The 21,251-nt window shown below is 43.3% G+C and overlaps 2 protein-coding genes across 3 annotated transcripts in view; one reads left to right on the top strand and one right to left on the bottom strand.

Moving 5' to 3' along the window:
• The first annotated feature begins 158 nt into the window (after positions 1-158).
• LOC100704291 (synaptogyrin-3) lies at positions 159-6,847 on the top strand. The gene is made up of 4 exons (XM_003455982.5): positions 159-412; positions 1,593-1,827; positions 3,338-3,483; positions 5,863-6,847. Exons 1-4 carry the CDS (start codon positions 308-310, stop codon positions 6,088-6,090), a joined length of 714 nt encoding a protein of 237 aa, XP_003456030.1. The 5' UTR covers positions 159-307; the 3' UTR covers positions 6,091-6,847.
• A 311-nt stretch (positions 6,848-7,158) lies between these two features.
• The window catches only part of LOC100704019 (voltage-dependent T-type calcium channel subunit alpha-1H), a 60,748-nt gene continuing 46,655 nt past the window's right edge, over positions 7,159-21,251 (bottom strand). For both annotated transcript variants that reach the window (XM_013264567.3, XM_005460748.4), the window contains exons 26-35: positions 17,502-17,653; positions 17,295-17,404; positions 17,075-17,208; positions 16,919-16,989; positions 13,608-13,686; positions 13,226-13,347; positions 12,567-12,851; positions 12,330-12,480; positions 10,659-11,221; positions 7,159-10,175 (exon numbers count right to left, since the gene is read on the bottom strand). In XM_013264567.3, the coding sequence (XP_013120021.1) occupies positions 9,534-10,175; positions 10,659-11,221; positions 12,330-12,480; positions 12,567-12,851; positions 13,226-13,347; positions 13,608-13,686; positions 16,919-16,989; positions 17,075-17,208; positions 17,295-17,404; positions 17,502-17,653 (2,309 nt within the window). In that variant the 3' untranslated portion in view covers positions 7,159-9,533. The remainder of the gene's footprint in view (positions 10,176-10,658; positions 11,222-12,329; positions 12,481-12,566; positions 12,852-13,225; positions 13,348-13,607; positions 13,687-16,918; positions 16,990-17,074; positions 17,209-17,294; positions 17,405-17,501; positions 17,654-21,251) is intronic.

Genomic DNA, 21,251 nt, shown 5'->3' with positions numbered 1-21,251 from the left:
ACATGGATTTATCGCTATTTTTTTAAAATAAGGTACACATGTTATCGATAATATTAACATATTTCTAGCATTAAACAAATTATATAAGGATATTCAAACTCGCGTTGATATTTTGGGTAAACAGAAACCATATCGGTGTTAAGCTGAAGTCACGGTGAGTGTTATATTGCCGCAGCCTGTGCTGAACTGCTGGCGGTGACGCGGTGTGACTTCACACGGAGGCTGGAGTAGACGCCGCCGCTCCGCGCAGCTCACACCGACTCGTCTCGTTCTCTCAGCGCGAGTCAGGCATCAGAAAGCCGGAGGGATGCAGCCAGCGGGCGCGTACGGCGCCGGGAAGGCCGGGAGCGTCTCCTTCGATCCGGTCGCCTTCTTCACGCATCCCCGCACCGTCCTCAGACTGCTTTCGTGGGTAAGCCTCCCCTGCACTGTGTGGGTATCTTCATCAATGGATAGGCCTACCTGCACCCCCGTCTCTGCCTCGTTCCCACTTACATCTGTCTGGTGTTTCATCCACTCACGTCTGCATTTTACATCAGTGGGCTATTTTTGCAAAAGGCTGAGTGTCTGAATTTCAGCTTTTACAGCGCTCACATCATTTCAGCCTCTGGCACAGAGGCTACAGGGCTGCATCTTTGTGTCTGGATGGAGCTAATGTGAACGCTCGGGGATAATAATGCCCCCCAACCGGAACGTAACATCTCTGTTTTCTGTGTGCTGTGCTGCTGTGAGTCACCATACAACATTTCAGGAGCACAGGAGGCAGATGAGCAAAAGCAGAGCTAGTTAACAAAGCACGCCAGTGTGTGTCCTTCATAATTCAGCTCATCATATGTCAGCTTGTCACTGTTGCTTTTCTATTTCTATCCATCCATTTTTCTTTGACCTATCCAATTAGCACCCGTTGGATGAAAGAAGACATTAAGTTGAATGATTTCACCATTAGTCTCCAAACTATGATTTGAGCCTAGTCCTGAGAAGTATTAATAACATATGAGATCTCTGTGGACCAAATGAACAGTGTAAAGCTGAATTACAATCACACAATACAAAACTGGTGTAGCTGGAACCAGTAAAGATCATCCATGACACTTCTTTGTCTAACTGAAAAGGATTTTAGGGTAGCTCCTGATATTTGGCTACAGATTCGTTAAACAAGGGTGCTTTAAATACTAACACTGTTTTATCTACCTCTGGCAAATGATTCAATTTGTGTTTTTTAAATAAATAAAAGGAAAATTCTTACTGATTTGAGAAACCAGTTGTCTTTGAAGGAAATCTCATTCTTATTACTTGGTATTGTCTTTACTCAGTTTCTATGTTTCCTTTTATATCAGAGAGTTCATTTTCTGCACTGTGTCAGTGTCAACCATATCAAACATGATGACATTTAAGTAACTGGCACAAGTGCTTGTTTTTGTTGTAATTTGGGCGACATAACCCTTTTAAAGTATCATCTAATTGTGGAGAAGAAGAATATCTTTGGTCTGTGGGCTCTCAACCGCAGGAATGAATGGCATTGGCACGCTGGTGTGAGTTAATTCTCTTCTGCATGTCAGGTAATAAACCGGCCAACACGTCTCTCCCTGCAGGTTTTCTCCATCGTGGTGTTTAGCTGCATTGTGAATGAAGGCTACATCAACATCGGCAGCGAGCGTTTGCTCTGCATCTTCAACAACAACGCCGACGCCTGTAACTTCGGTGTCACCGTGGGCGTGGCCTGTTTCCTCGGCACAATCTTTTTTCTCATCCTGGATGCTTACTTTCCCAGCATCAGCAGCGTCAGGGACAGAAAACGTGCGGTCCTGCTGGATCTCGTCTTTTCTGGTACACAGTTATCACAGGTGGAGCTAGGTCCAGGAGCATTTGAAGTACATGTGCTAGACATCATCTTTTGGATATTTACAAAGAAGAAAATCCTTATATTTAAAATTATCTTAGCTTGCCCAATTACTTTTTACACCCCTGAATCCTAAATACAACACTTTTGTTAAACCCCTTAAATTCAAGCGGCAAGTCGATCAGTTTCAAATAGGCAAAACAAAAATATTAAAGGCAGATCTCAAACATTTTAACAACAACATTTAAATATGAGGTATATAACATTGTATTCTTTAATCCTCTGGGAAATGCACATCTTTACTTTCAGCCAGCACTTGGCTTAGTTTAGCAGAAATACTGACAGCTAGCCTGACTCCTGCCCAAAGACAGTAAAAGAAGTGCAATTTCAATAATACACATCAGTCTTTCTATGTAATAAAAAAAAGCTTCTGTAGTAAATGAAAGAAATCTGTCAGCATGACTCTTTAGGCTTAAAATGTAAGAAATGAATGTGTAAAAATTACAGAAAAAGTTGTGGTAGCTCATTGAGTAAATTGTCCTGTGATTATAAAATAAGAGTTTTTTGTTAATTGACAGAAAGTGTTGCTTTTTTTTTCTAGTAATTTGTTTAATAGATGGTCAAGAAACTTGAAGATTTCTGTCATTTAATGTCCGTGGTGGAGGACTTTATCATTCATAAAAGCTATAAAACGTCTGAAAATACAGATCATATTTTCCAAAATTGTCCAGTGGGCTGGATTGGTGCTTTACTGTGGGGCCATTCTGGTCACAGAGCCTTATGTTTGACACCCCTGTTTTAAAGGAAATGACTTTTCTTTAACAGCAGCATGAGCTTCACCTTTGTGGTGTTGAGTCAAACAGCGCATAATTTAGCACACATTCAGGTTGCTGTCGTGATAAATTGTAATAGCCGGTGATTCAGTCCGTGGAGACGCATCATTAGTACACATTTTCAATCTATCCAATATACCGGGTTATGAAAAACAAAGATTAATGATTGTCCTTCCTTAGCTAACAGTTTGTGTTTATATCTAATTAGGAAATGTTAGCACACTAATAACGCTCAGCTAAAACTATTGATCATATATCATGCTTACTGTGAGCAGTGCTGTACTAAACGTAGCCCATGGCACCTGTTAATTCAGCAACTGAAACTTGATTTTATATGTTTAATCCTTATCTGAAGCCTTCAGTGCAAAGAAGCTGATAAAATCAAAGGAATAAAATATATTTTTAGAATGAAAAAAACATGAATAGAGTATAATCTGATTAAGCTCTTTCTCTTTTTTTGCCTTTTACAATTAGCTTCATAATCAAGTCAGAAAAACAACAGAGAGCAGAATCTCTCTTTAACATGAACGGAGACAAAATTCATCTTTTCTGGTTCTCAAATAGACTGGAGACACTTTTTTCTGTATAAAGTAGAACTGAGAAAAAAATGTGGCAATTATGAAGTGACCCCGCATCTAAAAGTCCTGTTTTCCTCTCTTCAAAGGTCTGGCCTGCTTCCTGTGGTTTGTCGGCTTCTGTTTTCTGGCCAATCAGTGGCAGGCAACCTCTCCGGAAGAGCTGCCGTTGGCGCAGGGCTCGGACGCAGCCAGAGCCACCATCGCGTTCTGCTTCTTTTCCATCCTCTCCTGGGTGTGTATGCTTACACCTGCCGATTCACACTGCCCTCTTTGTCTTTTGCACGCCTGTGAACATGTGGTTATCATCATCATCATCATCTGATATTTGATCACCTGCATGCTCACGTGTGTGTTTTCAGGGTTATCAGTGTCTGCTGACCATGAACACATTTAAGAGCGTTTCCTTCACGGAGGTCGAGCAGCTGCTGCCCACGACCCCCCCGGCCCTCTCTCAAGTCTAACACTGCCGTACACATTTGGTTGACCTGGGCAGCTTCCAGGCGTCGGTGCTTGTTTGACCATGTGTGTGTTTGTGTGGTTTTGCTGACAAAGCATCTCACTGCTGAGAACTGCATTGCAAGAATATATTTCAACTGAGACAGTTAGCTCATTTATTATCCCCTGGTGACTCAGTAGAGCCTGTTAAAACTAGCTTAACACCAAGCTACAGCAGCCATTCATCTCACTGTCATCGGATAAGCTCTAATTGTGTCAAGGAAGTACGGCATGGTTTCACTTTTTTAGTCTGTCAAGTCATTTTTTAACCATTAAGTTGAGAAGGACTCAACTGTTCCCCTGCAGAGGGTCAGTAGCAGGTGGCAAACGATCATATTAAAGGTTCAGTCGTCCTTAGGCTGTAGCTCCTCTCTGGAAGGCGTTACTCATTAAACATGATTAGCGAGTGACACCTTGTAGTTGTTTGGGCTTCAAGGCTGTCATATTTTTGACAGGAAGCTTGTGTTTGAAAGCAGTTAAATCTGCATATAACCTTGTGTCGAACCAAAGAGGGTCTGTGTGAGATGATGATGATAAACAGCCTAGTGTCTCGCTTAAGTCACAGGTCCTTGAGTTTGAGGTTTTATCAGATGCACAGTAGTGTATAACAGTACAAAGGAGGATTTCAGTACTTTAAATTGTTCTTTTAGCAGCAGCTGGGATGGACTGCTCTCCCACTGTGACACTAAACTGGGGAAACTGGGATGAATTTTCCATTTTGTTGTCAGTGTAGAGCCAGTGTGGGTGTGAGAACTTGGCACCTGGCATTTCATCTGTCATTAAAATGAAACCTGAGGCATTTTGAGAAGGTTTCCAATTGTAGGCACAGTATGAGTGACAGGGAGCCTAACACTGCTATAATTAAATGCATGTTTTATGCCCAGTTCCAGTGTGATAGTAGACACTCAGGTTTAATAAAAACAAATAAATATAATCTTACAATAATGATCGCAGCGCATTTATGTCTATGTGTCTGCATGCGCACTGTCACACATACACACAGCGATTATTAACATTAATATGTTGTTCGATTTCCTGTATATTGGATTCATTTTATGAGTCGCCTGCAAATGCAATATTAGATTCTCTGTTTGTTTTCGTTTCAGTTTTTTCTGTTCAACGTATGTTGCCCGTACTTAACGCTCACTGTTTCCTTGCAGCTTCCAAATTTGTACCTACGACAGAATTTTTTCTGACTGATCACTAAATACACTAAGTAAATATAATTTTAAAAATATCCCAGGCTTTAAGTAGTTAACATAGAACTTATTTTCCTCTGTAAAACCATTAACGCAGCGGTCCCATTCTGTCAAATGAGCCTTATAGCGTCCATAAACTCTATGAATAAGAGCAGCTTTTAGTTTAAAGAGTTTAGTTTAGCATTATATCTGTCATCATCTCGGTTTTGTGAGACTTCAGAATCAACCATATTTCTATGAGAAGGTGGATTGCTGAGGTATCAGGTAATGTTAGCCAGCCTAGTCAGCAAGTCGCATACATAGACTTTGGAGGTGTGTCACACAGACACAGATACTTGCTAAATGGTGTTAAGTAACATGCAAATAAAATACCTGAATTTCACTCACCACAGACGAGCACAGACTAAATATGGGCTGATTCACACAGAATTTTAAGCCTTTATGCGACTTAAATGGGTGATTGAAAAAAAACATCTCTATCATTGTTACTGTGATGTTATTAAGGAGGTAAATTGGCTATGGAGACCAAACCATAGTATAGCAAGGTGTAAACATGTTTATTTCTGATTTAAAGTTGGGCATTTTAACATGAGTGTCTCACTCTGGGAGCGAGCTTCGAGTGGCCACTCGAGGAACTGCAGTTTTATTTTTCAGCTCTGCAGGCTTTTGTATTGTTACATTGTGCTGTTGTTTCACTGAACACTCTGAAACTGCGTTATTGAAAAGCACAATACTTAATCCCAATACTTAAACCTTCTTCACGCTACGCCTTCGTGCTTCTTCTGTTCATTTTTCATCACTGCATCTTTAACCAAACCGTGCACATCTGCAGGCTTCTCTAAAAACAGAATGTTACTCAGCGTGTGATTAACAGTGTTAATCGTTAACATGTGTGTCTGCGTGTGTGTTACTAACAGGCTGTGCTGACGCTGAGTGCGCTGAGACGCTTCTTAACCGGCAGTAACTCAAACTTATTCACCTGGCAACACCTGGATCCCGTCCCTAGCAACACTCGAGCTACACCATACCCTATTGCCAATGGCGCTACCATAGTTACCACAAATCCCTATCAAGCCCCGCCCTTCACTGAAACCCTGGACCCCCAGAAGCTCACACAGCAGAGACCCTTGGCTCCTGCCTTCTAGAGACACACACTCAGAGAGACAAGGATGAGATGTACAAGACATGGACAACTTCCTGCCTCACTGTGGAGTGGTTTCTCCGTCCTCTCCTGGGATTGGCAGGATTTTGGATCATGTGAAGCGTGATCTGTTATCACCATGGCAACTGCTGGCTCAGCTTAGTTATATGTAACTGTCTGTGTCAAGAATCCCGTCTTCTGCTCATGCACACACACAGATACCGGCGCACGCAAACACAGCTGTACTCCCTCACACCTGGAAACAGATGCACACACACACACACCTGGAAACACATGTACATACACCTGGAAGAACACACGCTCACGCCTTGACTGCATGTTCATATGGTGAAGTGCAGATTAACATAGATGTAGATGCAGTGATGATGCTCCATCTGCCTTATTAACAGATAACTTAGCGAACGAAACATGGAGGACAGGGAAGCTGTGTAGCTATCTATTTCTGTTTGCCCTCAGTCAGTCTGGCCAATCACAAGCTGCCCTGCTGACACGTGAGCTCCCATTGGCTAAACGTCAAACAGAGGGTCCGTTTGACCAATAGATTGTGAGCAAAAAGAGTGAGGCCAGGCAGAACTTGCAAAAAATGCCACATTTTCTTAGCAGGGGAATAAAGGCAGGACTGCTTAATGCATTTTGTATGCTATAGTGTTTCAGTGTGAAATATTCATGTGATTCAATATTTTATTGTGATATGCTGAAGTGGTATTTGAAAATAAAATCTATCCACTACCACCACCAGAGTCTGCCTTTGTTTCCATTATCTTTAAATAACTTCTTTGCTTCCTGCAATATGAGAAACACATTTTTTAAAATAATCATGTGTTTTGCGACAAAGATCCGGGGACGTGTTAGCATACTAATCACCATTTGCTGGAAGAAGGCCATAGAGTGGTTGAATTCATTAGCGGCAGCAGGCAGCTGCTGTATGTTATCTTTATTTTTAGATTAGGAGGCACGTGTTGAAGACTGCGAACGTTTCCGCTTCTGTTTCTTTTTTCCATCTTGACACATGAGGAAAGGACAGAATTAGAAGAAAGGTTATGGAGTCAGATAAAAGTCAGACAGGAAGTGGTTTTATTCCAGCACTGTCCAATCATCTCCTCTCTTGTATCATTCCCCGCTTCCATTAACACGCAGGAACATTAAACGGCTTTATGAACATTTGCATCATCCACCATCATCATCAATCGTTACAACTGGCACCCCTCATCATCCATCCTTGTCATCACCAGCAGATAAATTGACATTCAAAAGTGTAGAAATTCACCTTTGTAGTTCTCCTACCACCCACTGTTTTAATAAAATAGATTCTTGACCTTTTCTACAAAGTTTTACGCATTGTTATGTCACCTGAATAAGCCCTTCTTTTACATCTGCGTCTGTCTGAATCACAACCTCTTCAAATTTAAGGAGACAGGGGCCAGCAGAGGGCAGTCTAACTCCGCAGAGCTCCGATCGCACCACACTCAGCTGTGTCTGAACTACCTCTACCCTGAGAATACTAAGACGGAGAGTTGGGGGGAGGTGGCGGGGGGTTGTGAGAAAACGGAGCTGACTGAATGTTTTGAGTGGGTGGAATCAGGGGGGAAAGCGAGGTAGAAACTACTAAGGCCTAGGTCACACTACATGATTTTAACTTAAAGGTTCAAAGAGTGGATTGATTTTTCAGGCTGTCAGGGTTGGGCGCATACAGGCCAAAAATCAACAAGACATCAAGGTTTTCTCAGGCCGTGAGCAATCAAGCGACACCCAGAAGTTTACTGTAGGCCGTGATGATGAAAAAAACCCCCTCCAAAAACCAAAGACAGAAGATGAATCATATTGAAAATCAAAAACTATCTTTAATATAAAATTTCCTATTGTGATTTATCCAACAAGCTGCTGTACAGGATTCATTATTACTGTTTTGGAGGTATAAGTCTCTTATAAAACGGCATTGTGCCTGCACCATTCACATACTGTAGGTGTTCAGTTACAAATTATTATTACTTTTTATTATGTTTTGTAATTCTACTGCTTAAAACCACATTTGTAAACATAAACTGTAATTTCTGCACCACAGAGAACAAAGTGGGGGGAAATTCTATTCAAGTACCGGTCTGCAAATTAGGAAAATCATCAGATCATATTAACTGAATGAGAGCTGAAACAGCTTGTTGATCAAAGGGTTAGTCAAAAGAAAACATTCGGCAACTCTTGATATTGATAACTGACGGATACATTTTCAAGCAACAATGCTGCGAGGGGTTCTGCTAACTCATCTGATTTGTTAGTTTTACAGCTTTTTCTTGCTTACTAAGACATTACTCCTAGCCTGCTGTACCACACCATGGTAAGGTGGTTAAGTCAAGGAGTTGGGGTGATACTAAGACTGAGACATAGTGTTGAAATCACTTATTTTCTTTAGGATTATTCATCATCTGTCCTGTAAATAGATGGTTTCACACATGCGACTCTATTTAGAATGTATGTCATTACATTGTAACAAAAGGGGAACATTTTGAGGTGTTTTTCTTTAATATTCTTCAATGATTTTACTGTTTAATTGGGATCAAATTGGGTTGTATGTCGCCTAAGATCTTAAATGATTTTGACACTCTTGATCCAAAATCATAATAAACTGACAACCTGCTGTTTGGTCTTTTTTGTCAGGGTAAAGAAATCCCAGAACAGCCTCCTCTGTTCACCTGGATGCTGCATTTTCAGTGGGAAAAAAATTAATCGCTCATCCTATTGACAACTTCAGTCATTTGACATTCAAAAATGTGGAAATTCAACAGTCTTCAGTCACTTGGATGGCTGAAAAAGTCATTTATCCCATTAAAAAAAGCTGCAACCAGATGAACAGAATCGAGTCTCTGGGGTTTTGGTATTTTCACAGAGAAAAAAAATGTGATTAGACGTTACTGTGATCCGTTTATGTTGTGTGGACTAACAGGTAGTTGCAGCCCCAGCTGTGTGGTCTCTTTGTGTAAAACAGCAGACCAGTCACTAACTTAACCTGCAGTGCACCTTCAGAGTAGTTTTGTACTCTGACCTGGGCTTGAGGTGCAAGGAAAAGGATGAGCGGGTGGAGCAAGCAAGAGGGAGGGGTAGTGTTTGAGTAATATAGCTGCAAAGTGACTCTATGAGTGAACTAAAGCTAGAACTATGAGAGAAGAAAAGGAAACTTCTTCTTGTGTGCATCTCGTGTGCATACGGCACAAAAGGGGTCCAAGTCTTTGAACACATACACACTCAGTACACACACAGTCTGAGTCCTGCTCACACAACCTATGAAAACCTTGTGAGCGCACGAGGCGAGGGGCGGGACAGGAGACGGGTATAATCCTGTTTCTGGCCGCGGCTCCCGTCCCTCTCGTGCGCTAAAGCAGCACATTCGGCTCCTCCACTTCAAAGAATGACCGATCCCATCACTGGGTTTGTTTAGTCTTCCACAGAACTTCCCTCCGGCAGATTAGGAGAGAGGCTTGTGGCGTCAAAGGACAAAGTCCGCCTCCTCAGATCAGCGGTGCTGTCAGTTAGTTGGGTTGTGACTGGAACTGGCTCCTCCCCGGGCGGCGGGCTCATTCGCTGCTTCCTGTTCCTGCCCGAAACCGGGGACACCGAATGGCTGAGGCGGCTCCTGTGCTCCCCAGGACTCGGGGTAAGGTGTCTACTTTTGTGCGGGGAGCTGGTAGGTTGTGTGTGAGAGTGAACAGAACTGTTAATACAGCTGACCTCTGCGTCAGCATCATCTGGCTGTGGGGCGGGGTCTGAGCCAGGAACGGGGCTGGCTGCTCTGGAGTCACAGAGTGGAACTGATACCTTCAAACTCTTCTCAAAATCTGCTTCTACCTGAGAGCCACAGGCTGCCTCCTCAGGTACGTGTTCTTGTGCAGCAGTATCGCTGTGGCTCCGGCTGTGGCTCCTGCAGGAGATGACCCTCTGCGAGTGCGCATATTTCACTGTGTGAACGCTGGACGACCGTTGCCGTGGTGGGGTGGAGGAGGCTGCGGGCACAGTGAGTCGGGGCTCTGCCAGATCGTCAGCTGAACTCTGATCCAGAGAGTCGAGGCGCACGGCCTCCTGCGGACACAGCACATGCACAAACACTATGAGATAGCCAATCGCAGACTGTTGTAAAGTGCGTGTAGGCTTGTGTGCTGCAGATCAGCCTGGAGCAAAAGATGGAATTTTTGTTCCTTACAAACACAAAAAGGCACCAAAATTGATTATAAGCAACTACGACCCACTTCAGACTTTGCTGTTGCGATATTAGATTTTTTTGGAGGGATGCCCTCTAACCTCTCAGCTTGTCTTTACATTCTTTGATTCCGATTCATTCACATAAAATTAAAAATCTAAATCCTTGAATCTCACCTCGTTTATTTAATTGATTCAAAGGGAAACTGTTAAACTTGTAGAACTAAACTAATATAACTGTCTTCCTCTCCTCACCCCCAGCAGATATGTTATTATAGGGTCTTTACCTTACAACATAAAGCAGCTTGAGGCACCTATATAAATAAAACTGAACCATGTTCAGCTATCATCGTCATACAAACACACCTGTCTCCTTAACTGTCTGCTTGCAGTGCGGAGGGATGCTGGTCTCCTTGTGGCTGAACTGTCAGGGATGTAGGAGGGGCTCAACTTGTTTCTGTCTAAACTGTCTTCGGGACTGAGCCAGTAAGAAGGACGCCTGCCGCCGCTGCCGTGCGTGGGGCTCAGTCTGAGCGACGGATGCCTGTCTATGCTGTGGCTGGACATGAGTTTCGGCCGCTCGGCGCTGGGATCTGGATTCACCCTGTATCCGTCCATACTGTGAGCAGAGCTGAGTCTGTGTCTGTTGATGCGATGAGCCGGGCTGAATCTATATCCATCTATACTGTGAGCCGAGTTCAGTCTATGTCTCTTGGCTCTGTGAGTGGGGCTAAACCTGTATCCTTCTACGCTGTTGGCTGAGCCGAGTCTGTGTGAGGAGTGCCTGTCGATGCTGTGAAATGTGCTGAGGCAGATCATTGGCCTTGAGCTGCGTCCAGACCCCAGTGAAGCGTGACTGATGGCTGGCAGAGCTCCTGGAACCTGCAGCAGGGAGCCGCCTCCACTGGAGCCCAGAGATGACATGGAGCCTGCAGAAAGTAACGTGGATTATGAAGATGACAGCTAGAACAAAAAAAAAAAGCAAGACTTTAACTGTTAGATGCATTAAAAAAAAAAAAAAGTTGTCTCACCTCACAGCCACACACACACACACACACACACACACACACACACACACACACCATCAGCTCCTGTATTTCAGTACGTTTTCACAACTCATGAGATGAAAAAACTGTTTTGAGACCAAGTCACGATTCAGTTTCACCTCATCTTTATCTCACTGACAATTTTAGTTAAAATGACTTCCAGTGAAGGACTATATTCAGCTTACTTGGTGCAATAAACTTCCACTGTTAAAAAAGACACTTTAACATGACAAGACTGAAAATAACTTCCAGGTAATGCTACAGGCACACTCCACATCTAAACCTACTTGATTTCTTGTTTTAATCTATGATAAACCTTTTACTTACAGCATATTGTTAAACGTCTGAGGGAGAACATCGAGTGGAAACAACCTGAATTAGTAAGTAAGTAAGTAAAATTTATTTATATAGCACTTTTTAAGACAAAAAGCTGTTACAAAGTGCTTCACATGGGAATGGGAATTATTGCGTGTGGAATTGTTCGCCCGTGCTCGAACACTGGCGAGGGAAGTAAGCGAGGAAAATGAGGTACTCCTTTAGAATTGGAAGAGTTAAAAGTGTTTTTTAGCCTTGAAAATTTCACATTGATGTCTCTAAGTACTCATGAGGAATCAGCAAAGGTGAAAAAAGGGAGATTAAAAAGTCTAAATTGAGATTTGGTTGGTTTTATATTGGATGACCCAGAATTTTCTGTTGTTTTTTATTTGTTTGTGGGATACTTGGCTGTTCCAGGATTTGTTACAATCCAAATATAAACTAAAGATGGGAAAGACGTGGCAGGCGTATAGTTCTATCAATTCCATTTAAATCCATAACAAATATCTCCTTCCTTAAGGCCTTTGATAACATTGCCTTACTTTCTGCAAACTTCACAGCTCTGCTGCCTTCTAAGCTATTTATGGAAGCAATAATCTTTACAGGAGTCATTTAGTTGTTATAGGACAGTAAAAAACAGTTCCTTAATTCGATTGGCTATAAACAGCCAAATTACCTGAGAAGCTGTAGCCGGAGAATGCCTCGTGGCCAATGAGCGGATAAGGAGAGCATCTGAGCGGCTGAGGATGGCTGTCGCTGGGGAGGGAGAGCATGCGTCCCATGCTCAGTAGGTTGCCATGGGAACACTCTTCATCCTCAACTTGCACCTGGCACATGACATCACCAACACTGTTACTCTCACTGTCATCTCTACCCTCCTAGCTTACACGCATGCAGGAATACAAGCACGCACCTGGGCAGGTGCGTCCAGCTCTAAGTCCCCGCCCACAGAGGCGGTGCTGAGCCGCCGACTGGCCTCCTCCCTCTCCCTTCTCTCCTCCCTCTCCCTCCTCTCCTCCATCTCCTCCAGCTGTGCCTCCTTGTTGCTCTCCTCCAGGTGCTTCATCAGAACGGCCACGACCACGTTGACAAGCACAAACTGAGCCGTGAGGACGAAGGTGACGAAGTAAACGGGCGAGATCAAGGGCAGGTAGGTGAGGCAGTGGCGATCCTGCGGGCGACACTCGCGCAGTGTGTCCTGGATGATGAAGGAAGGGAAGAGGAGACGATAAAGGATCAAGAAGCAATAACCTGATGATAAATGAAGGGATTAGGGTGATATATTAATGCGCTCTGCTGTACTTCCTCTCATCTCCTACAGGGGGAGATGTTGATCTGAGCCCAAAAGGACCTTGAGCCTGTCACAGAAGAGTAATACACTCTCCTGACCCTCGAATGTCAGCAGCTCTTAGTCTGTCATAAAAAAACAGTGATCTGCTCTCTGCTTAATGCAGCGGCTGTCTCATAACCTATGCATTGAGACACACGTGTGCGCAGACACAAACATGCACTCAGTCGTCCATCCATCTTCTTAAAAACTCCCTCAGAGGAGAGGAAAGGAAGAGTAACAACCTTCATGATCCCATTCCAGTTGTCCCCAGTGGACACCCTGAAGAGCGTGAGGAAAGCCATGCCAAAGTTGTCAAAGGTAGCGTGGCGACTGAGACCCTCGCACGGGTTCTCGTCTGAGCACTCTGAAAGAGGATGAAAGGAATATTAGATCTGGTAAGTGTGGGAGACGAAGGCAAGGGGGGAGAAGAAAGAGAACTGTGCACAGATTAGATCACTGATTAGGTTGCTGATTCTAAATTGGCATTAATTAATGTATGTAACTCAGCAAAATTTATGCTTGTTTATGTAATCCACACATAAATCACCCGTCGGTCGCACCCGCTTGCACGCATGTACAGGCTCACATGCACACTCTTGCACATACATGCATGCACACACTAACCCAGTTTTCCAAAGAGCTCAACTCCCAGAGCTGCATAGATGAAGAACAGCAACATGAAGAGCAGACCCAGATTCCCCACCTAGACGGACACATTACACGCACAAACAGATATATAGAGTGTATGATACACCAAAAAATAGACATGTACAGTATACACTGAAAAAGAGAGAGAGGGAGACGCCAACAGATAGGAAGAGCCCAAAGACAGAGACCGCTGAGCCTTACTGCACTGACGTTTACTACTCCTTAAAAACTAACGGGATCCATCATGGAGTGGAATAACACCTCACGTTTTAGGGCTTGAGAAACAGAAGTGAGTTTTTGGCGCCTGGACCCAGCCCTGATGAGTCACAAACACGCTTGTCACTGAGACCTGGCCTGCCTCTCTTCATGGTAGGAGGCATGGCGATGTCTAATTAGATAAAAGGTGCATCCACCGATGAAGCGAACTGGAAACAAGCGCATCGGACGGCGCCGCAAAGACGTGGGTTTGATCCCCTGCAGTGACGTGTCACTTCAAACACACACAAATACTACACAAATAGGAAGGCAGTGGAGGATCGTGGGTATTTTCTTTGTAGCTGAGATTTCCGCTGGTTTGTTTGAATACATGCACCTGGGGTTTGTCGTTTAAAATGAACATGGTTAAGCTGGAGGTCAAAAGCATCACCACACCATATAAATGTGTACTTGCATACATGTTTCCGCTTGTTTAATGTGCACCACCGCCCCCTCCCTTCCTGTTTCTCCCTTGTTTCTTGTGGGGTCCCCCGAGGAAGGTTGGTTGATCCTCCCCAAAGCCTTCCCACATTATATTCAAAGAAGGCACACGGGGAAGGCGGCAGCTCTGTGATGCTATACTTAGGCACAGGAGCGCTTTGACTTAATGGTAACACGCTCACAGATACAATGCTAATGTGCAGATCTCTAGTAGTGCGCACCATAATTATGATGTTATGCCCACGCTTGTTAGCGTGCTAATATTTGGTAATTAGAAGTTAACACACAAGTAGAGCTGAGGCTGATGGGGATGTTTCTGAGCCATTGCTCAGGTGAATGACTGGGTTTTATACTAATTGCAGAATGTTGGCTGCTCCTTCCAAATGCTAAAATGTCCTTGGGTAAGAGAGTGAAGCCAAAGTTCACAGAGTCCCCAGTTGCTCGAATTAATGACAGAGACATCGTTAAAGTGCTCTGAAGATCTGCTAAGGTTAAAAAGTGCTGTAAAAGTGCAGACCATATTCTACTAGTATATCAGGTAAAACCTGACACTGGCATGTTAACCATTAAAAGGTTAACATATGAGACTGTTCAGCCACAGAGGAACATAAACAGTGACACTAAACTTCATTACAATCCATCCACATCATGAAGAAATTTAAATGAAAGCTACAAACATCAGCTGTCAGCTGAAAAGCTAAATTCATTTGGCCTCATCATGAATATTTGCTAAACATTTTATGATAATCCATTTAATAGTTAGAATATTTTAATCTGGACCAAAATGGTGAACTAATGTTGCCGCTCCCACATCTAAGACACATTTTATTTTCTTTTTAACTTTTTTCTATAAATGGTAAATGGACTGGTTCTTATAAAATGCTTTTCTACTCAATCATGCAAGAAAATTTTCCTTTGCTTTTTCTACATACATGTTTTCTGTCTAACATTCACACACAGTTATACTGCGATGGACACACTGTAGAGCAACTTGGAGTTAGTAGCTTGCCCCAAGATATTTGGCATGCCAGGGATCGAACCACAAACCTTCCAATTAGTAGTTGACCCGATAACTTGACGAAGCAATTTAGTGATAGGTAGGTGCTAGATGTTGGATTTTAACCTTGTTTAAGCCTATTGGGTCTAACCCTTGTTTTTTGTTTCTGAACTGAGAGGTTTGTGTCATATTTCCGGCCTACTTCCAGGATAAAATAACTGGGTGTGTATTAGACGTTACTGAGGTTTATCTCTGCCTATACAGGTTACTATGGCTACTCTAATGGTCATTTAACCCAGCGTTATTGATATATACTTGTCAAAACTTGTCATTAAGGGCACAGAAGAGGTCTTCACATGTCTTTATGGGGGGAAAAGTTAATGCTTTTATGTGGCAAATAATATGACTAGCTTTGTGGATAGGTCAAACTGGCTGAGAAGTCTTAGCTTAGCTTTTTTTTTCTGTGCATGATATTCTAATATTTTTAACTGTTTCCACTGTGTTAGCCAGTGTTTTAGACAGCCAAGGTATCAACATCAGCTCTTAACTGGAAAAAGCTAGACAGCGCCATCCGTAGTTAGCACTAACTAGCAGGTATCTATGACTGTGTTGCACCCATGGAGTCTTGCTAACCAAGCTAGCTGCTTAGTTAGCTGCTTGGTTAACTTAGCACTCCAGCCTTTCATCTAAATTTAATAACTTTTGGCTTTAAAACAAGAGTCTGCCAACCCCTGGTGGCATCACAGTGGCTACATCCATGTCCCTTCTATTACCCCCAACCAGACGCAGCAGATTGCCGCCCCTTCCTGAGCCGGGTTTTGCTGGAGATTCCTTCCTGTCAAAAGGGAGATTTTCCCTCCCAATGTCGCCAAGTTTTTGCTCATAGGGGGTTGTTTGATTGTTGGGGTTTACCTTACAATATAAAGCACCTTGAGGTAGTGGTCCAGGCTGTCAGTATTAGCCTATTGTAGGGGACATAATCACAGGCTTGAAAAAAAAAAAAAAAAAAAAAAAAAATCACACAGGAAAGGAGCTCAGGAGGTAATCAGAAGGTTGGCGATTTGATTGGTGGTTGGTGGTGCTAATATGAATGTGTGTGTGAATGAAGCTTATAGTAAGGACGTGGTTTGAGTGCTTAAATACAGTGGGAAAGTGTGATATAGGTACCAGTGTAAAATCTGTCTGAATGCAGCTTTTGTCTGCAGAGTTTTTGTGCCTCAAAGAAAAGAAAGCTTTTCAGATTGGATCTTTGGATGTTCTGCTTTATTCGTCAGCAAGCAGCAAAACAATCATCCCAAAGCCAAGCTGTTTCATAATATGCCATAAAGTCAGGATTTAACTGATGAGTTTAAGGATCAGCAGGTACCCTTTAGCTAAATCTGAGTACGTCTTCTTCTTTGTTTAGTGATTATTAGGTGTCGCTGGTATAGCACTGCTTGGGAGGAATAAGTGATAAATCATGGGAGAGGCAGTCAGTGCCAGGCCTCGTAAATTGCTAAATAAAACAAGCCATCTGCTTTTCATCAGATCTGGACACCAGGCAGGCATTTAAAAAGACATGTTTAACTGTACAAGCACAATAGATGCTTCTTACCTGAGGCAGAGCCTGCATCACTGTGTCCAACAGAGCTCTCATCCCCGTCGCCATCTTTAACAGCTTCAGCACTGAAATATTGCAACATGTCAGCTCTTATCAGCCTCACGCCGTCGTGTTTGTTTGTTTTTTGTGTTTGTCTCCCTGTGTGCTTACCTCGTGTTATCCTGAGGACCCTCATTATCCGTATAATTGTGGGGTTTATGGGCAGGGAAGCATTCAGGTCTATTTCCTCCAGTGTGATCCCCATGATGGACAGCAACACAATGGCGAGGTCCAGCTGGTTCCATCTTGACACACACATGGACAAAAACAATATTAGCTTCTGAAGGCATGCTTTTTGAGAGCCTCCGTCTCCATGCGCGACTGGGGATACCTCTCTTTGAAAAAGCGTCGGAGTCCAAACGCGATGAGTTTCAGAATGGCCTCGATGACGAAAACCAGCGTGAACACGTAATTGCAGTACTTCAGTATCTCCTCGAGGTACTGCAGGACACACAGATACACACTTCTACAATACCACTGCATTGTGCTTCATTACTATGGTTTTAGGACAGGTGGAGGAAGGTGTTGCCATGGTTACCTGAGGTTGGTTGTAGTGCTCCATGCTCATGGTGAGGAGGTTTGTGAAGATGATGATGGTTATGAAGAGATCCAGGTAGTGGCTGGTGCACACGGTGTGGATACTTCGACGTAACGGGGAGTAGTCAGCGTAATATGGCTTCTCAAGGGCCCCTGCACACACACACACACACAGATACAAACACACACACACACACACAGATACAAACACACACACACACACTGAGAGTCATTAAAATGCTTCTGAAAGAAAAATATGATATTGGCGATGAGGTCACTGGTGAAGTGTGTGCCAAGTGGCACTCTGGTGTGTGCATGCGTGTGTGTGCACAGACTAAAAGTGCCACCTCAGGAATTCAGTCCTATCCATCATGCACACACACTCTCCACGGCACCTCAAGGTGTCTTTGAGCAGAAACCCTCGCTGTCTGCTGCCAGACAGTTAACTGACTAAGAGGAGAGCACTACTAGAGATTACACTGCAGAGAGAGCGTACAGAGAGAGAGACAGAAATGTAGCAAGAGAAAGAAAATGTGTGTGCGCGCAGGGGTGTTGCGTATGCGTGTGTACACCTATGCGAAATGACCATAACTATGTAGACACATTCCCTGACAAGGGAATATTTGATACAATTTTAAGGCCTCAGCATAAAATTTTAGACAACAGCAGGCTCCAACTGATACACCTCTTTAACTGCTCGTTAACAAAACTACCCACTCAGCCAGTGACATCGCAATAACTCAGGCAAGTAGACAAAGTCAAGATAACCTGCTGAAGTTTGCTTGTTAGAACAAAGGAATGCAGAAGAGCATCTCTGAATGTGCTTGAAGCGGATGGTCTACAGGAGCAGAAGGCCTTCACAATCATCAGATCTCAGTCCAACAGAGCACCTTTGGGATGTTGTGGAAAAAATATGCAGCACTGTGTGATGCTTTCATGTCAATGTGGACCAAAATCTTACTGCGCCTTGTTGAATCGATGCAATGAAGAATTAAACAAGTTCTGGAGGCAAAAGTGGGCCCTAGTACACTGTACCTAACAAATTGGCCAGTGAGTGTATAATAGCTCCATGTACTAAGGCAGAGCCATAAAGAAATAGCTCCATTAGTTTGGTTGGAGCACTTCTGACTGGCTGACGCAGTGACGCTGGGCTTACTGCCAGCATCAGCGCCAACATCAGCTTTCTCCAGCAGGCATGTTTCCCATGTTGTTTAAAGCAGGAGCATTTTTTTTGTTGATTTTGTACCTTTTCCCTCTGCACCCGTTTCTTCTGCTTCAGACTCCAAAGAAGAAGTGACATAAACAAACTAAAACTAGATTTGCTTTGAAAAGTGAGGAAAAGAAAAGAATGAGGAAATCACTACATAATAAGTCAAGGTTACTCTTCAACACATGCTGGCTTTTATGAAATTTAATGCTGAGAAGTAAAATGCTCTAACACCGACAGACCTGATGAGATAGTAGAGCAGAGAAAAGAGCCACTCATAAACCACAAATGACATGTCCTACTTTCAGCGCATACTGACGCACCAGTTCGAATGGAAGCTGATCGTTCCGGACACTGGGAATAATGTGCTCGTGTACAGGCGTCGGTAGACCTGGGCCCAGAATGCTTTATGAATAGCTCCTCCAAAAGAAAACATAATCATACCTTAAAGCTGGAAAATATATATTTTGTTCATCGAGCACATGAAAAATGTTCAACTCTGTTTGGGTTGTTCTCTGTTCTCTCTCTTTGTGTGTGTGTGTGTGTGTGTGTGTGTGTGTGTGTGTGTGTGTGTGTGTGTGTGTGTGTGTGTGTGAGAGAGAGAGAGAGAGAGAGAGAGAGAGAGAGAGAGAGCACACACGAGGACTTGTCTTTGTTGGCATCTGCTGGTCGCTAGGCTAGGGATGTATGAACATTTTTCAAAGGAAAAGGAGATGGAAGCTAACGGGAGCAGGCGAGGCCAGAGGAGATGCAGGAAGAGTTATCTCCCGTTGCTGTAGCAGCAGATGAGTCAGGACATGAGAAAGCCACAGCCTCATCTACAAGCTCAGAGGATGAAGGAGAGGACTGTTAAGCTAGAGCATTTCTGCAAGGCACACTGTGTGAAAGCCTTACCTTACACCTCCACGTGTGATTAAAGCCGTGTTAACCATCTTACAAATGACTAATTCTGAGGCACGCTAGGCGAGCTAGCCGGCACTCACTGTGATCTTAGTGCGGAACATGGGCCGAGCGCAGAAAGGAAGCGGGATGACCTTACTTTTCCCTTTGTAGAAATCAATTGATACATCTTCCAGCCATGATTAGTTTCCCCTGAAGCGTATTTATGAATCATCTGCATTTGCATTTGCAGTCGATTTGGCCACTGAAACTGTTCCACAATGAGAGGGAGAGAAAGAGAACTTGTAAGAGGAACAGCAGCATGAGAGAGATGAGGTCATAAAGACAGATGCGATCAGATGGAGAGAGCCCAGGACCCAATGATTAACTGTAATAAATAGCAAAAGAACGCTGATTGATCTATATGTGCGGCTGAACATCAACTATCGACCTGTAGCTGACATCCAGTAGTGTTCCTATGTTGTGTAATTATCAGCCCATATGGAACAATGAGTATCGATGATTATTTAGCCCCTATGGGAGGAAATGCAGTCATGTTTTGCTTCTGTTTTTTGGAAGCGAGGGAGCAGGATGGTTGCACAGTGATTAGCGCTACTGCCTCACAGCAAGAAGGTCCTGAGTTCAACTCCATCACCTGGCCTTCCTGTGTGGAGTTGCATGCTCTCTCTGTGTCTGCGTGGGTTTTCTCCAGGTACTCTGGCTTCCTCCCACAGTCTGAAGACATCTAGTTAAGTGTTTTAGGTTAATTTGTGATTCTAAATTGCCCGTGAATGTGAATGCAAATGGTTGTCTGTCTCTGTGTGTTAGGCCTGCGATAGACCAAAAAGAGACATTCTATTAGATTTAGGGTGGTATATGTTGATGGGATCATTTTCATGGCTAAGGGGAGCAGAGGAGATGGCAAGTCTAACAGGCAGAATGGAAAATGGTACAACTATCAGGGGAGAATCTAAAGACGTCTGGGTAGGGTGAAGCCACCAGTGGTTCAAGATCTTTACAATACCTCTTAAAGGCAGTGAAGTGAATGCAATGTGTGTCCGGTTTCTTGAATCACAACTTTTCCAGGTGGTTTAGGAATCACATGTTCAGCAGTTACAGGTGTAACGTTTGTCCACTTAAAGCACTGTGCAGATTTTGAGCTGGCCCTCCTGCCATTCTTTTAAGTGGTCCTGAGTAACAGCTCTCCAGGCTTTGTGAAGGTCTTTCAAAGTTTTTTCTTTGGACATTGGCTGCTTTTTCACCCATTTTCAGTTCACTCCTTGTACCTGACCATTTTCATTTGTTAAGCCGCTGATTACATTGACCACAATAAATGCTAGCTCTGTCAATAAAACTTTAAACTGTCCCAGTGACATCCTGAAATATGCACAGAAGCAGATGTGATAGGGTTTCAACTCCTGGGTCAAAACATGAAATTCTTCCTCCTGCTGCCTTCTCGTGAGAGTTGCATGAACCCAGAATCTCATTTTTTTTCCTTTTCTTGTTTGGAAACATCAGGACCAGCTGATCATAGCTTAAGGTTGACATATTTTTCACAAAATCACAGTGATTTCAGTCTATATATATGTTACGTGTCAAGTTTGTGTCCAAAAAACTGAGAATTTCATGCAGAATTTCATTAAGGCTTTTAGCAAAAAACACAAA

Source organism: Oreochromis niloticus, linkage group LG6 (assembly GCF_001858045.2).
Source record: "Oreochromis niloticus isolate F11D_XX linkage group LG6, O_niloticus_UMD_NMBU, whole genome shotgun sequence".
NCBI lineage: Eukaryota > Metazoa > Chordata > Actinopteri > Cichliformes > Cichlidae > Oreochromis > Oreochromis niloticus.
Note: the sequence above shows the minus strand (reverse complement) of the source record. Positions and strands in the feature narration are given on the sequence as shown.